At 40.8% G+C, this 15,907-nt stretch overlaps 1 protein-coding gene across 1 annotated transcript in view; it reads left to right on the top strand.

Annotated features, from left to right (window-relative positions):
* Window positions 1-15,907, top strand: part of tei (teiresias) — a 108,100-nt gene that overhangs the window by 28,649 nt on the left and 63,544 nt on the right. The window contains exon 2 of the mRNA XM_011301620.1: window positions 6,167-6,205. Within this exon, the coding sequence (XP_011299922.1) occupies window positions 6,167-6,205 (39 nt within the window). The remainder of the gene's footprint in view (window positions 1-6,166; window positions 6,206-15,907) is intronic.

The following is a 15,907-nucleotide window of genomic DNA, read 5'->3' as shown; positions in this document are numbered from 1 at the left end:
AGTTTAAATGATCCCGACACCGTATCTCTCTCGGTGTCTAGTCATCCTCGATTGCTTCTCATAAATGACAACGAAATAATAACCACCGCTGATAAGTACAAACTTGAACGAAACCTCCGAAATTTCATTCCCCATCTCACCACTCTCGTCGGCATTTGAAAGTACCTGATTCTCTTTTGAAAATCGAGGAAATTAAAACGTCCCGTCTGACTCATGAACTACTCTTACCACTTATTCATTTCGTCTCGGAAATACCGCGGACAGACTTTTGCGGTTTATTAGATATTTAGGGGTGGCAGTCGTTCTGAGTTAATGTATCGACATCAGTGATTGTCGATCAATCGGGTTAATTCCAGCTTAGGTGCATCTGTACCGCCGTTGACATTATTTCGATAATCCCGAAGGAATTAACGCCCTGTTGTCACAAGCGTCGTACATCCTCGGTATTTATATTAAAACACGATGCTCATGGAGTTTAATGACTCAAGCATCATCGCACGTATTTTAAAAATTAATTTCTTTAGAATTTCATTTCCCTTATCATAGACAAATAAATCAATTCGATTTAACCATACAATAGATCCATTACTAATGAAATATTTCGCTTCCTTAAATAATATAATTATATTGTTGGAAAGTCCTTATCTTTCTCACTGCACTCGGTTGAAATTAATTATCACCATGGGTTAAATTCACTGATAACGTATCACCTCATGCAAAACTCGTGAAATCAAGATGGCACACTTGAGACGACACGGAGTGACACCTACCCCAGAACCATAGACCACAGGGGTGATGTCAGTGGTACAAGACTAGGGGAACCAAGGGACAATTTAATATTAACGCGCCACTTCGACCAGACGTTGATTACACGCCATTGTGCACACCACCTTTGGTAATCTATACTCCGTTACGACGGTACCAGTGCGGTGATGTATACACAGCCGTATATCAAGTGCGGCCCGAACACTACCGGAAGTCAATGGTTGCTGGGTGGCAGAGGGTGGTAGGGGGTAGCAGGAATTAGGAGGGGGTAGCAGGGGTTGGCAGGGGGTGACAGAAATTGGGAGGGGGTGGCAAGGATTGGCAGGGGTACGCAGGGGTACGCAGGGATTGGCAGAGGTTGGCCGGGGTTGGGAAGGGTTGGAAGGGGTTGACAGGGGGTGGCAGGGGTTTACCGAGGTTAAGGTATAGGTTACAGGTTCCGGGCTCTTGGACTTGGTGGAGTCACGCCACTGGGAGTTGTACAGATGCGCCTCGGTGAATTCGGCTCCTTCATTTCACGTATCACATGCACCTTGCATGTTGGTCCATCCATGTCACATCCCATGTAAATGGTATGTACTCTCGTAGCTCATACATATTGTTTGAGTAAGAAACCTCTCTAATTTCGATATTTCAATGCCTTCCGATTGCTCCAACTTGCGGCACTCATCTCATCGTTGGTAATTAAACATTGGGTAATTACTGTAATTTGTAATGAGATTATTTTGATGAATGTATTTATATATTATTGATAATATGGGGTTTGCAGGGGATTGCCACACCTTGTGGATAGAGGATTCATTTATTTGAGAGGTGTATCCTGTTTTTGGTATTCGAATAATAATTTTGGTATTGCTTGGAGGGATTATGCGGGATATTTCGATGGGCAAAATGGCTGACATTGCAATATGGAATTGAGGAAAAATTTGATGGGATCCTTTCGTTGCCCTCAAAATTTTCCGTGCTTAGTTATTAAATTCTCGGCCAAAGAGGGGATTTGCATAGTTTCGGAAATTAATATCGAGCAATCTCATTGAGGGAACAATTTCACTTACATCCTCACCCTGGGGCTTATCCTTTTCGTGGCGCCTTCTCAATTCATAATCATGAAAATAACGCTAATAAGCCGAAGGGATTGAATAAAATTCAATGCAAAACGCTCATCGCGCGTTATACTTATTGTTGAACAGTCGACAGATATAATAATGAAAGCTCTGGATGGAGCAAGAGGTACACTCGAGTGAGAGGCAAATTTAATTCAATTACCATACCATTCTTTTTCCCGAGGAAGCATTTTATGAAAGTATTCCGGCGGGTGGAATGTTCTTCATTCAATTGAAAGCGGCTTTGTCGGATTTTCCTGATCCTCAAAGGATCTTTTTTTTAATCAGACCTCATTAATGACAAAATTTTTTTTAATATCCGATTAATCAACGCCGGATGAATATAATCCAAGATGGTAGTGAGCATTGATAACTCCACGTCGGGGTAACACGTCCAGCTCATTATCATCCGTTAAAACCTGTTAAAATCCATTAAAATTCGTTGATACGTGGGGAAGAGGTGACGGTGGGATTGGGACTGATAGATATTCCTGACGGTGGTAGCGAGCCTTTTGACTGAAGACATTTCCCCCATGTAATGGAGAATGAAAGGACGAGTACGTGTATAGACATTAAACTGTTGGTACGAGAGCTGGACGAACTGATTAGCATTTGAAATTGAAGCGTTGCGGTCGTTGGGGTGCACCCTAACTGTACGAACGGGGTTGGCATCGAACGCACGAGGATGACGAGGATAGTACAAGTGAGAGAGACACTGGTATAGGGTTGGTGAAGAGGATGGGGCCATTGGCCAGCGGTTAATTCGGAGTGGACCTAGTCTGCTCACTTGGTCCGCGAATCCCCTTTGTCCACCATTCCGATTCTGGACATTCTCCAGCGTTGGTTAGCTGTATCCTCCAATAGGTTAGACATTTGCATTAATCGAGAGCTCCAGCTTCCATACCCCCTCCATCCCTTCTAGTTTCACCACTTTGCTTCTCTTGTTTCTCCAATTTTCGAGCATCGATATACATATACCTGTGTGGGAAACTCTCCACACGTGCGCACATTCACGGCTTCAATGGAGTAACGACCGTGTGTCACGTATGCTTCGACAATGCCACTGTATTACCCTTTCTATCCGGGCACTGATATTTCGACAATGTATTACTTTCCATGTTGTCGGAAATTTTTACCTCCCCTCTCAGCTCCCCGCAACCAAATGCTATTGGTTCATTCATCGGCTATGTAACAGGGTTAAGCTTCGATGATTAACGATTTTCCGGGTTTTTTTTTAAATTGAATTATCGGCGTGACCCCTCATTCGTTTCATCATTCGGTGGGCTACAATTTCCTACTGACCACTCATTCGCGAAATTTGAATTCTACCTTTTTCATACATTAATTATATAGTCCATTTACGCGAAATTTACGGGTAATTTTATGATTCAGGATTGGGCGATGGGTACACACTCATTACGTTAGAACATAAAAAACGTACACGAAGAGCAATATTCAATAAAAGTTACGTGTCTTTTCCGTAATTCCGGAGGGAAATGTGGTTGTAGGAAATTTTAATCCATGTCTTCCATTAAAAACCCAAAAAATAAATATGTACGTATGTGTATGAATCCATATAGATTATATAAATTATTAAGGGAACGAGAAACTGCTTGTTAACAAGCGAATGGAAACCCCAATCGGTAATACACATCTCCACGCAATGTGAACATTTTCATTGAAGGAAATAATGTATAATGACTATTGACATTAATTCCCCAATATTGATACCTAATAAACATCGACGTAGCGTTAATACCGGGGTCTTACTAATCGAAATTCAGGCCTGATGGTTATTGACGTTGGTTGGTACTGCGATATCACTGCTTGTCCTGCAAGCCCAGGTATTAATGATGTGGAGTGAACTGATATTGCCGCCATCATACAATCACTCACATTGGTCATTGGTCTGTGCTATCGGTCAATGCAGTCGACAGTTCTCATTTCATCATCGATGGTGTGTTCATTACTATTTATTACTGGCCAGTGGTAATTTAAGATAATAATAAATTTACTGTTTAGTTTAAACAAAAAATCCAGAAAGGCAGAAACGAAATGATAATTCAGATTTTGTGAGATTGTCGTTGAAAAAATAATTTTCATCTTGTGTTTTCGCTGCTTTTGGACTAGTTCATGCTGTGATGATCTGTTTTAGACGATTAGCTGATTATGCAACACGCATGGTTACTTTGCGAGCACAAGGGGAGATAGTTAATTACGTTTCCCAGTGTGATGGTAGAAGTCAGTTATCTTGATGTGGATTAAGAGTCCCTGAGTTAGCGGATGTATGATCAAATTCATTTAGGAGACTAGGGCAATCTCGAAAGGAGATTTAGATTGCGAAAGCCCTCTGTTGTCCGCTGTTGGCTGTGGAGAATTTTTTAGAGATATATTTCCATTACCTGAACTCAGGGATAAAATTAAAATTAAATGGAAATTTTGTAATGCTTCGGAAGAACTAACGAAAGCTCTTGGATACTCTTAATCATAGATCTATAATCCCATGAAGATTCAATATTCTCTCCATTCACTCCAGCTGTTCACCCAGGAGTAGCCGAGCAAAGACCGAAAGTTCTTGCGTTTACTCGGTGGGGTAAAAAGTCATGTTAGTTCTTGCACAATCGGATATAGTTAAGCGAGCTTGAAATTGAAAACGACTTCCAAAGTTTCTTGCAATTTCTATTTTCAACTGTTAGCAAATGGCCCATAACTCGGTATACACCAGGGAAAGAACTGTTTTAATTATTTCGCGTCATTTTTTCGAGTCTGAAGAGGCAATACATTAAATAGCGTTTGCAGTGAGAGCTACTCGGTGCAGTTGGACTTTAATTGAGATTCAATTGGCTTGTAATTCCATTGCCTCAATGATTGGCCATTCCCCGGTGTTTCTTCGATATCTCATTAAATATAGAATTTATTCTTGGTTGGAGTGGAGATAGGAGAAATCGATAACTCGAGAGAAAAGTAGCATCCGGCTTTTAACTCGTTCGCCGTTTATTTCGCTATTGGGGCCCCTCTTACCCATCAACTTTTCCCGTTATGTTCGAAAAGTTGGAACATTTTCGTGGTGGTTTCAACGCCTGTATGTAGCACGTTGTCTCCCCTGGAAAGAACTTGGTAGGCATGGTAACCCCTCGTCTGGAAGCCTTCCAGCTTCCTCCAAACATAATAATTTGGCTGAAGAGGCTTCTTCAGTCTTACGTTTTGCATTATAACGCCTCCTTATGCATTCAGGTGCGATTTTCGATGGCTTTTTACATTCTCATGATGTTCAGGGGATCGAAATGCCGATGAAATATTCAAAGGTCGTAAATTCGCAAAATATACCGAATTAACCAAATGTTATTCTCAATTTACACCCCATTTTTTTGACTATTTACGAGGGTATAAATACTCAGGCAAAATTACGGAATAATTCCAATCGTTTTCCGGTGGTTTTATAGGAATCGAGTGAAATAAATCTGAAACGCGAAAAGTAAATGAATGAATTATTTAAAAAAAAATCATCACGTCATTTTATCATTTTTCTTTTAATTAATTTGGTGTTATGGAAATATATTTGGACGTGGTAATGGTGAATAGGATATAGCCGGTGGTTCTAGAAATTCCTTTTTTCCATTTATTTGAGGGTGAAGGATGTTTGATGAAAAAAGAAAAAAATCACGAGTCCTTTTATTATCGGATATTTGACGGGATATGACCTGAGGGACACAGCGCGAGAGCTTGAGATTTGACTTTTATGCAAATATCCCTCATACTCGGTACAATTTTTATCGTGATAGATTCCACACCTAAAGAGCAAATCCTGTTCTACGGTGAAATGATATGTACGGCAGTGAATCCCCTCAAGATGGGTTTCATATTCGAAGTCATGCTCGAGGCGTCTCACGACGCTGTACCAATACGTGAATATATACCATCGTTGAAATTGAAGATGGGTGTCTTTCCCTCGGAGAATACGTACGTTCCTCTCTCTGTGCCTCCCAAATTATATTCTCTTACCGTATACGTGTCTCCCACTCTACACGACACATTACGGAAATTGAAAATATTTACGAATGCTCGGTGTTTTGGATTTCCAATAATTTCCGTCCACTATATATTGTTCATTGCATCGTTATATTTCCTGATAATAGATTTCACTATTCTAGGTTCACCGTGCACCGGAAATTTCACTCAAAAAATATTCACAGGAATTGAATTTTGAGAGTTAATGACTTTCTATTATAGTAAAATCTTTGTCGCAAGAAGTTCATTAACTCGTCAATTAATTGTTTTTTCTTTTTTTCGTTTTGCAGGTGTACGGCAGTATGGCTCAACGGACTCACCAAAAGGAGGTAAATATTTACCGCCCAGTTTATCCCTGAAAACTCGTTCAATTAAAGCTCCAACGGGAAATCCCCGCGTATTCAATTTTTCACCGTGACAAAATGCATATAAAATTATGACTATTTCGGTTTACTGGAGTTGCAATTAACCAAAAATTGTGTGGTATGCATGATTCACGAGTCATACACGTTTAAATTTTAAATTCATCAACGCGGAAAGCGCATGTGAATATTCATAATCTCCGTGGAGTGTTCAGTGGAACGAATGGCAGAGGTGAAAAGTTGTGAATGTCCATAACTGTTTGAAGTCTGTGGCAATTGTGCCATCGAATTATCGGTGTTAATTACGGGGAATGTCAAATTGAGTTTAGACGCCGATGAACACTTATAAACATCTATCACATCTATAAATATTTCCAAGAATGTGCCCAACTAAAATGAAATATTTATTATAATCCATCAAAACGCAACATCTCACAATATTCGTCAATGTTTTGTAGAATACCATCATTAATTACCATTTATAATAATTACTCTTCATTTATGTACCCACTAATGGTTTTACTATGAATACTAAAATAAATTCTAACGAGACTAAACGCTCGTAAAAGTTATAAACCCCCATTCAAAAATTTCCAGCAACGAATCCCCTCCAAACTCTCACCAACTCGGATTTATTTATCTTTCAAATTTTCTTCGTATCAACCGGGAGACCTACGAAACCGCGTAAATTGCGGTAATGCATTTATCTTAACCTCAACACAGCGACACTTTCGTTTGCTCTTAAACTTTATTAGATAAAAGCCCCATGTATTTTCTCACTAAACTTTCCAAGATATAAATCCCGTGCCAACAATCTCAATTTTTCCACCGCGCCTCCCTCTCCGGAGCAATTAATTTCCTCCTTCCATTGCACATTACCCATTACCGCGACATGAACATCAAGTGTCATTGAAATAAAACACACGAACAAGACTTTGGGCTACACATGAAACCAAAACAATCGCCATTTAGCGTGCCCCAGCATCCCCGGAAAATGGCCCGAGTTTGAACAAAAAAAAAAAAAGATCAAATTGAGAGAGAAATAAAAGAAAATTCCATCCACAGAGTTTTCCACTCCCATAGCGCACCAGAGCATTCATTTTATCTCCCCTCTATCCGTGAATTCCAATCCAACTCTATTTATGCGTATGTCCGTACCGTTTCGTTGTTCCAATGAAGCTTCTCGTCGAGTACTTCTACCACGCCTCTCTCCCACGCCATTTTCTACTCTCCTGAAATTTATTATTCCAAACTTTTCAACGACTCGTAACAGGAATTTGCATATATATTTTTTTTTTTCTGTTTTGCACACTTGCCTCTTCGTTTTTATTTATTTTTCTTGTTTGAATTTTTTGCCCTCTTTTTGTTTCAACTTGTTCACTTTTATTTTTACGGCTCGGTTGCGTTGAACTCGATGTTATGGGTGATGGATCGCGTGGGGCGGGGGGAGGGAGGGGGGGGGGAGGGGTATATCCATAGGCGAGGAATGTAGTGGGTGGGGGGTTGCTTATGGAGAACAGAATGGACGCGAGGGATAGAATGAAAATCGACTGGAAACTCAACTGGCAAAACCACGAGAGAAGCGCGATTTCGAAAACTCGGGAACTCCCGGTGTCTCACCTCAACAATTCCATTCCCACACATTTGCCCTCTGCCCTCACAACGGCCGCATCGAAAACCCCCTACGTCGGTTGGACACCGTCAGTTACAACGTTTCAAAAACAATTATTTTACCGCAGAATCGTTTTACCAAGCGCCATCGCGCTTTTCGGGATGGATATCGCATCTACAGTTAATCCCAGGTCGTTGTATTCAGGGAATTGATGCGGTTATTCTGGTGAATTACGTACAGCCCCCGGCTCAATAAACGATATTTATTTTTTTACTTTTATTCTTTTGTTTGGGGTTGAAAAATAGAGAAATATTTGGACTGTTTTTCTTTTTTTTTTTTTTTCGTTTTGATTGTCGGTGATGAATAGATGGGAATTGTATTTGTGAGAATATTGGGAAAACAATGATGAGATCATTCAGCGTGAAACGCGCATTTTTCACGGCTGATCGGATTGCGCACAGGGGAATCCAAATTTCGTCAAACAATGGAGAACTTTTATTTGTTTTTATTGTATGTGACTAGAGTATGTAGGGCTCTCGGCTATTTTTCTGAGATTTATACGAGCGTTTTCGGTTGAGAGAGCACGCGAGTGTTTCGTCTTGAATGCGTGGCAGTACAAGGGGAAACTCTTAAAATCAATTGCACTCTCATCTCTATCAAATTTCTCTCGCAAGACATCAAGTCATTTTTATATCGCATCCTCCTGTCAAGTGCTGCAAACAATAACAAGTTGTCGGATTTTCTCATATTGATCCGCAGAAAACGAAAATTGAGAGGAAAAATATAGTTGAACTCCATAATTTTGGTGGAAGTCGATAATTGGCGGTAGTTTACGTGGCCAGAGCCTCACCGTGTTCAAAGAAATCTGATATAATCCCCCACCTCTTCCACATAAAATCTCGGGAATAAAATAAAATGCCTCATTCTTCATTTTCTCATTTATGATAATTGGCTATCGTGGGGGACACGAAATGGGAATGAGGGAAAAATATTTGCCAGGTAAAATATGAGAGTGAGCGTTTGAAGTAGTGTTTTTCATCTAATTGGTGCTGGCCTTTGAGTTCATTTAAAATCCCAGACAGAGGCACAAAAATATTTCCGAATACATGATGTGGAAATACCAAAGCATTTGGCGTGCAGCCTTTTGCCAAGAGACATTGGCCCGTTTGTTGCTGCCAGCAGGACGAGAAAAGGGTAAAACAGAGTTTCATTTCTCCTCAATTTTTATTTTTTACTCTAGCTTCTCTCTCTCTCGTTTTTTTTATCATCGTGATTGGTACGTGTATAGCTAGACGCCTGGGGATAAAAATTCGGTGGGCGTCGAGGCGTTGACAATATCTTTTGACGGGGGTATATGAACGGCGAATGCATTTGTAGGTGAGAGGCGAAAATCCTAGGGGTTTCCAAGTCGTACATCACCGCGGGGCCCTCAATATAATAATGAAAAGTGGAAAGGGAATTGATACAAAAGAAATAACGAGTATCCTCTGGTGGAGGATCGATAATGCGCTCAGCTTTTCTCGCCTCGGTGATGGGGAAAAATGGAGCTTCCACGCCTCAAGGAGAGGCATCAAGTGATACTATTCAACGTTTTGACTGGCTGCCGGATTATTTCGCTGTTAAATCTCAAAACAAGTCAATCTTTATCTCTGTTGAGTTATGGAATTCAACGTGTCGTGGAGTGGCTCGAGCTAGTGATTTTTCAACGTGTCTGAATTCTTTATCACAATATTAATATTCTGGGTTGAGGTGGGATGAATTTTCAACTGAATATGGATTTTTCATTTATTTTATTTACACGCTGTACATTCTTACGATGAGCACCTGATGCTGGGGCTGAACGAACATGCATTTTAAAAATAAGGATTTATAATTACTCCAAAGAATTCGTCTGCAAGAATAAATGATAAATTAATTAATATCGATTATTACAGTGATTTCTCATCATAAAAGGAGGAGAAGGGAAAGGGGGAAAATAATTCACGAGAAATTACGTGAATGATTTTTTCATTACACGTACTTCATTTTTTTTGAATAAATCATTTCTGTGCGTTTGTCATACGCAATACCCGAAAATCTATGAAAGAAAAAATTTTTTTTTTATTACCGAGCCGCACAGCACCTCAAACCCATGAAATATGGCTGGTGTGAAAACCCAGAATGTCACCATTTCGTGGACGAATATTTTTAATCTACCATGCGCGTATATGTTTGCACTGTCCACTGACTGTAAACCGTTGGAAATTGTTCCGCTTATTTTATCCATGACCAGAGCCAAAACCAAATGCCCACGAAAATGGTGACTGGCCATGTTACACAGGACAACAGTACGGATACCCGTAATGAGAGTTGTTTAGAGGCTAGGCCCAGTAATTACTGAAATTACTATGAAATTGCGGGTGGCAACCGCCGATGGGTGGTTACAGTCATGAAAATACATCGTACAACAATTTTTATTCACCGTAACGAGGTGAAACAGAGTGAACCACTCACGTTAATGGTAATTAGTGGAGTACTCGGATTAATTGAGTATTCATCGTACATTCTACCTTTTGACAAAAAAAAAAATTGCGGAGATATCGAATCCGGGGGATCAGTCGGAGATAAAATAACGATCTATCATTGGAGATTCGGGTAGATCATTCGATAGACTCGGTGCTGGTGGAATATTCGTTGGGGACGGTCCCCGGGGTGCAGCTTTATCGGGGAGACGTTCGTCTTGAGAAATGGGTATCAGACACGATAGCAGAACGGTGTGAGACCCTCTAATGGCAATTCACTCGACCTGAAGATGGGGTTCCATTCGATTGTACTAAATTTCAAGTTCACAATTTTCGTTAATCCTTCGAATTTTTTTCAATATCCGCATAAAATTTTTTTTAACAACATTCATCGTGTTAAATTTCCACTTTCCCTAAATACGTGGAAAATCCATTTTTCATTATATACGGTATTTTTTATAATAATGCATTTATTTGCAGAGCAAAAAAAAAATATTCCTAGGGGTAGTTTCAAAGTCCCAAGGCCATCTGCTTCCCCTTAATGCCAAATAAATCAGCTATTAGGGCTGTCCACACACCAGAACATTTTATTCTCCCACTATTTGAACAGAGGCTCACACTCCCCCTTCCCCCAAATCTTTGAAGATTCAAATCCCCACTCGACGATAAATATCCCAAAAACATCCGCATGTGTCGAATCCACTGATATCCCCCTCGATCTCTTATCTCAAATATTTAGTACAGCTTAACCACTTGTGAAGCTCTTTCTGAGTGTTGATGATTCTCACCATCGGGCCTGAGCCTGGGCCTGATCCCCAGTGTCCGACTGTTGCCGCGTGAACGAAATATTGATTTCACCAGTGACTCCCCCGGGGGGAAAAAGTATTGCGGAAGGATACGAGGGGTGCGAACGATTCTCTGCCCCCGTTATCACAGTGATACATCGTTGGGAAACAAATGTGATGTACGAGTTTGGCGCCATTTGTCGTGCAACCTGATTTCGGATGAGTAGTGCAGATTGAAACTAAAAATATTGCAATCCAAGTGGATTAACTGTCACAGTGAGTCCAATGAATTTGGCTCTTACCCTGGAATTACTCGGCAATATACACATCGAATCGTGTTACATCGAAAATACCCAATTTCACCGCACAGATTGCAAACTTTTCAACGAATTTTTTTTTTTCCCTTCCCTTTCCCCCATTTGCTGTTTCATTGGTTTCATATGCAGATGGGATTTAATGCTTTCCAGCACGATTGAGTTTTCAACTTTGTTGTAACATTGTTCACGCTTGAATTCATGATTGATGACTCAGTATCTGCATCTATAGGCTCTAAAGTAATTGACCTATTTTGCAAAAAAATTCATTCAGTCTTGAAAATATTGTCAATTGAGTTTAACGTAATCCCACGGTCACAGATTTTTTATTTCAGTCTCTCTGCTCCACGTCTGGATATATAATCAACAATTTCCAACGTTTTCCCGTATTATTCTTCATTTTATATTTTTCCCCGTGAGAAATGAATGAATTTTTCTTCTTTCAAACTTGTCGTTATGCAGTTCTCCGGGAAATAAAATTTCTAAAGTAACGCACTCCATTGTACAACTCGGAGAGAAAAAGTAAAACATTAAATTCCACAACCCTCTTCACCATGATATTATTCCTCACGCTCAGGTGAACGCATTTCCCGTGGACATACTACGAGAAATATTTTTTCTCACAAAATCTCGTGTTTCGCGTTACAAAGACCCGCATGAAATAAAAATGGCATCGCAAGCTGGGAAAATGAGAGTTCTCCGAAACGATAAAAAAAAAAATCTCCATTCCAAACAACTCGAAAATGAAATAATTGGGTTAATTACACGTTAATCACAACGAAAATTTCGCCAAGCGCAGCGCCGTTCAATAGCACTCGGAATCCGAAATCTCATTTTGCTCGGAATAAGAGTGAAATAGTTGAAAGGCAAAGGCAAATACTAGCCTGAATCGAAATGGATCTGCACTGAGGCGTCTAGTTCGCCCGCTTCAATCGATGTCAATGGATTAAGAGGAGATTAAATCCCTGAAAAGGGGTGAGGGCATTGATTTTGAGAGGTCAGAGGCCCTGAAACAACAGTGGTGTTTACCCCACTGAGCACCCACTGGAAAAGGGGTGAAGAGCAATAGAGGACTGAAAGAAAAAATGAAGAAATTTGTACCAAGAATGAACGATGAGAATGTGTACTCGACTTTGACGCTGGGGTCACGAGGTTTTCATCCAGACTCTGGTGTTTCCTCAAGGAACTGGTGTAGAGCATAAAGCTCCAAATGAAAGACGACGATGAAAGCAAGCCACGAGGAGGTACGGGGTCTTCGTCTTTTGTTGCAACTACCGGTAGTTTGATCTTTTCCTCACTTTTTCCTCACTTTTTCCTCACTTTTTACTCACTTTTTACTCACTTTTTACTCAAGGCGCAATCAATAATGCACCGTTGGAGTGCAGTGGGCTTCAATGATGTGGAAGTCAAAAAATAAAGTGAAAGGATGCGAAATAAATGGGTGGAACGCAGTGTCAAGGGGTTTTTGCCAATCTCACCTCGAACGAGCCAGAAAATTTTCCATTTCTCCAGGTGAAAAATATCGAGCCATCCCCTCGCGAGGTGTAAATCTAAACGATACGAGTTCAAGTCAAACGACGTGTAACATCGAGGGCATCATCGTACCAATATTGTTGAAGGTTAGATAGGCAGGAGGATCATTGGTCTGGAAAAGTCGCATCCGTGGAACAAAAGCATTCTCAGCGTTAACTCGAGTGAATACATCCATATTCTCAGTTACGTCTGTGACCCCGTGCTTCCTACATCCTCAGGAATTTCATCTTTTATTTAAGCACGTGGAAATACGCACTTGGCATATACTCGCAGCCCTCGGGGGTATGAGTGTCTCGTTTGTGTCAATACCAGATGGTTTTTCGGTATGCAAACTAGCGCCTTCCCGCATCCACATTTTTCGATACTCTGCGGTTTTCTCTGACACTCCCCCACGTTCACATTTTTTCCCTTTACTTCTATTTTATTTATTTTTTTTTTTCGAGATTCTTCCGTCGTCTCGCAGAGGATTCTCCTACTGTATGGCAGTATCTCGATATTGGAATGACGTGTGCAAATTTTGAATGCAATTTCTACTGAGCCTTCTACTTCACTCGGGAGAGAGAATTCATGATTCAAATTCGCGATGTGAGTCGAGTGTTTAATTGAGGGGTGGCATTATTTATCATGAAATATTGCATTACCGGTTACTTTGATTATATTCCCGAGTGATAACTTGTGATTAACAGACAATTAATACTTGATGGAGGAATTGAGATGCATTACCTCCGTCATCTTAAAAAATAGTCCGACACTTTTGTGGAAATAGGGACATTTGACACTGAAATCCCTGCGGTTTCTCGTGAGCCTTAAGTGGATTTCCGTAATCCGACTTTCCTCTACTTTCCACCCAACTCTCGTACGTACCTAATTTTCGATATATTCATCCCAATGTGCACGTGCAGAATGTTTAGAAAGCACGCGATCCTCAAACTTACCCAGGAATAAGTCCCAAAGAAAATCCAAAAGTTTGGGCACTGATCCCCCGATGTATGTCCTGAAGACATTTCTCAACTCTTTTTATCTCATTGGTGTAGTATTCGGGGGTGAGAAAGAGAGATCCGTAAAAAGTCGGAATATCGATGGAAATAACACAAAGGTAGAGAAAGTTTTTCGATGTGCTTGAGGAGAGGGTGAGTTTCTTCTTTTCGGAAGTCGGAAACAAACGTAGAGTATAAGAAAAGCAAAAATGCCAACGGCGTATCGCCCCCGTGACGTTAAATGCCCTGAGGAAGAGGAGAGGATACTGGTGGGTTGGGGGAGGGGGATAGTGGGGAGTCTAGGGGGAAGGAAATCCCCCGGAAGCATGGTCACACATATGAATTCACGTTATGACAGCACTGCATACACCTAAGATGGAGTGGTATAGCGGGTTGAAACTCGTGGTGAATAAAAGTGCTCGTATACCTCGAGGATGACGCGTCTGGATGTATAAAAGAAGAGGAGATGTACAAAGGAGGGATGGCAAAGGTCGGTGGTCTACTAGTCGGTGCATACATATTTTATGGAGCAATCACCACGTACCCTTATCTTCAGTTTGTTCAGCACTTGCAACTAGTCCAACTTGCCAACCCCCCATCGTCATCCAATCCCTCCTCTTCCTCATCTTCCTCATCTTTCTCATCTTCCTCCTTCTTCTCCACTTCCCGCTTTCTCCAGCGTTTACCTGATGCCTCATTAAAGAAAATAAGCTACAGCAAACTTTCTCTCAACCATACCTGCCCATTAATGAACAGTGGAAGAAGAAAAACTTGAAATTGTCTCGTTCTTCTCACCGTTACGTTCTCATCTTTATGTCTGTGCAACTGTCGCTTTTTCGGTTAATTATTGTTGATGATTTTTATGGTCGGGGGATGGGAATGCTGATTGAGCTCCATGGGCTCCTCATCATGTACTATTTCGGGGTTGGAAATTTACGATACAATATACAACTGTAAAGTTTCAGGGATAATTCGATGCTGCGAGAGGCAGCAAGTTTTGAGATTACTGGGGAATGGGTGGATGTGAATTTCTCTGGTACAGAATGTTTACGGTTTTAGTGTTTTGATGCTGTGGGAGACAGTGCGATTGGGTTTTGTCATTATGTGAGGCAGGAATTTGAGATTGCTGTGCGGCTGTTTCAATCACTGAAACACCGGATTAATTTATTTCCAAATTCTATTTCGATATCATCTGACTTTCACTCTAAAACTCTCTCGACAATTAGTAATTAAAATTTCAACTTAAATTTAGAGTGTAAGTTAAATACAGAAATAGAGGGAGAGAAAAAAAAATTTTTCCACGCAAATATTTTATGCTAGTCTCCCCACTAGTCAATCCCCCGCCATTTCCCAGGCCGAAAATCACCCCCAATGGCGAGAAGACAATAAAAAAACCGAGTAAAATAAAAAAAAAGTGTTGCAACTGGTAATTGTGATTCCGCAGAAAGTCTCGGATTCTCAAGTACTCGAATAGCCCTTCTTTGCGCCTCTTTCTCCTTCCTCACCTAGCTGAGAATGTTCAACGTTTACCAGTGTTAGTATCGCCCAATGGGAAAATAAGAAAGGGGTCGTGAAGAGGCAGTAGAAAAGAATGTAAAATGCATGGAAAATAGTCGTGTGTGGTAGGTCGTGGAGACCGGGTAATCGAGGCACTGAATGCGGGAATTAAAACGCTATTTTCAACACAAAGAGGACAGTTTACGCCAGCCTCAACTTTACCAGCTCTCAAGGCCCCTCCTCTTGCCACCTCTTACCACCCCCTTGTAACGCAGTGCCACTCTAGTTCTCGCTCTTTATTTTCTCCCCTTGGATATATATTTTTTTCAAACCCCACCCTGAGGCAGTCCTGGTAACCAGAACAGTCGCTGTAAGGTGGAGAAAGAGAATCGCCAACAACATCACTATCTTCACAATTTTTCTCATTCCCCTCGGTCCCTCAGTCCCTAT

Source organism: Fopius arisanus, unplaced genomic scaffold, assembly GCF_000806365.1.
Source record: "Fopius arisanus strain USDA-PBARC FA_bdor unplaced genomic scaffold, ASM80636v1 scaffold00024, whole genome shotgun sequence".
Taxonomy (NCBI): domain Eukaryota; kingdom Metazoa; phylum Arthropoda; class Insecta; order Hymenoptera; family Braconidae; genus Fopius; species Fopius arisanus.
The sequence above is the reverse complement of the archived record's forward strand: the minus strand, read 5'-3'. Positions and strand labels throughout refer to the sequence as shown.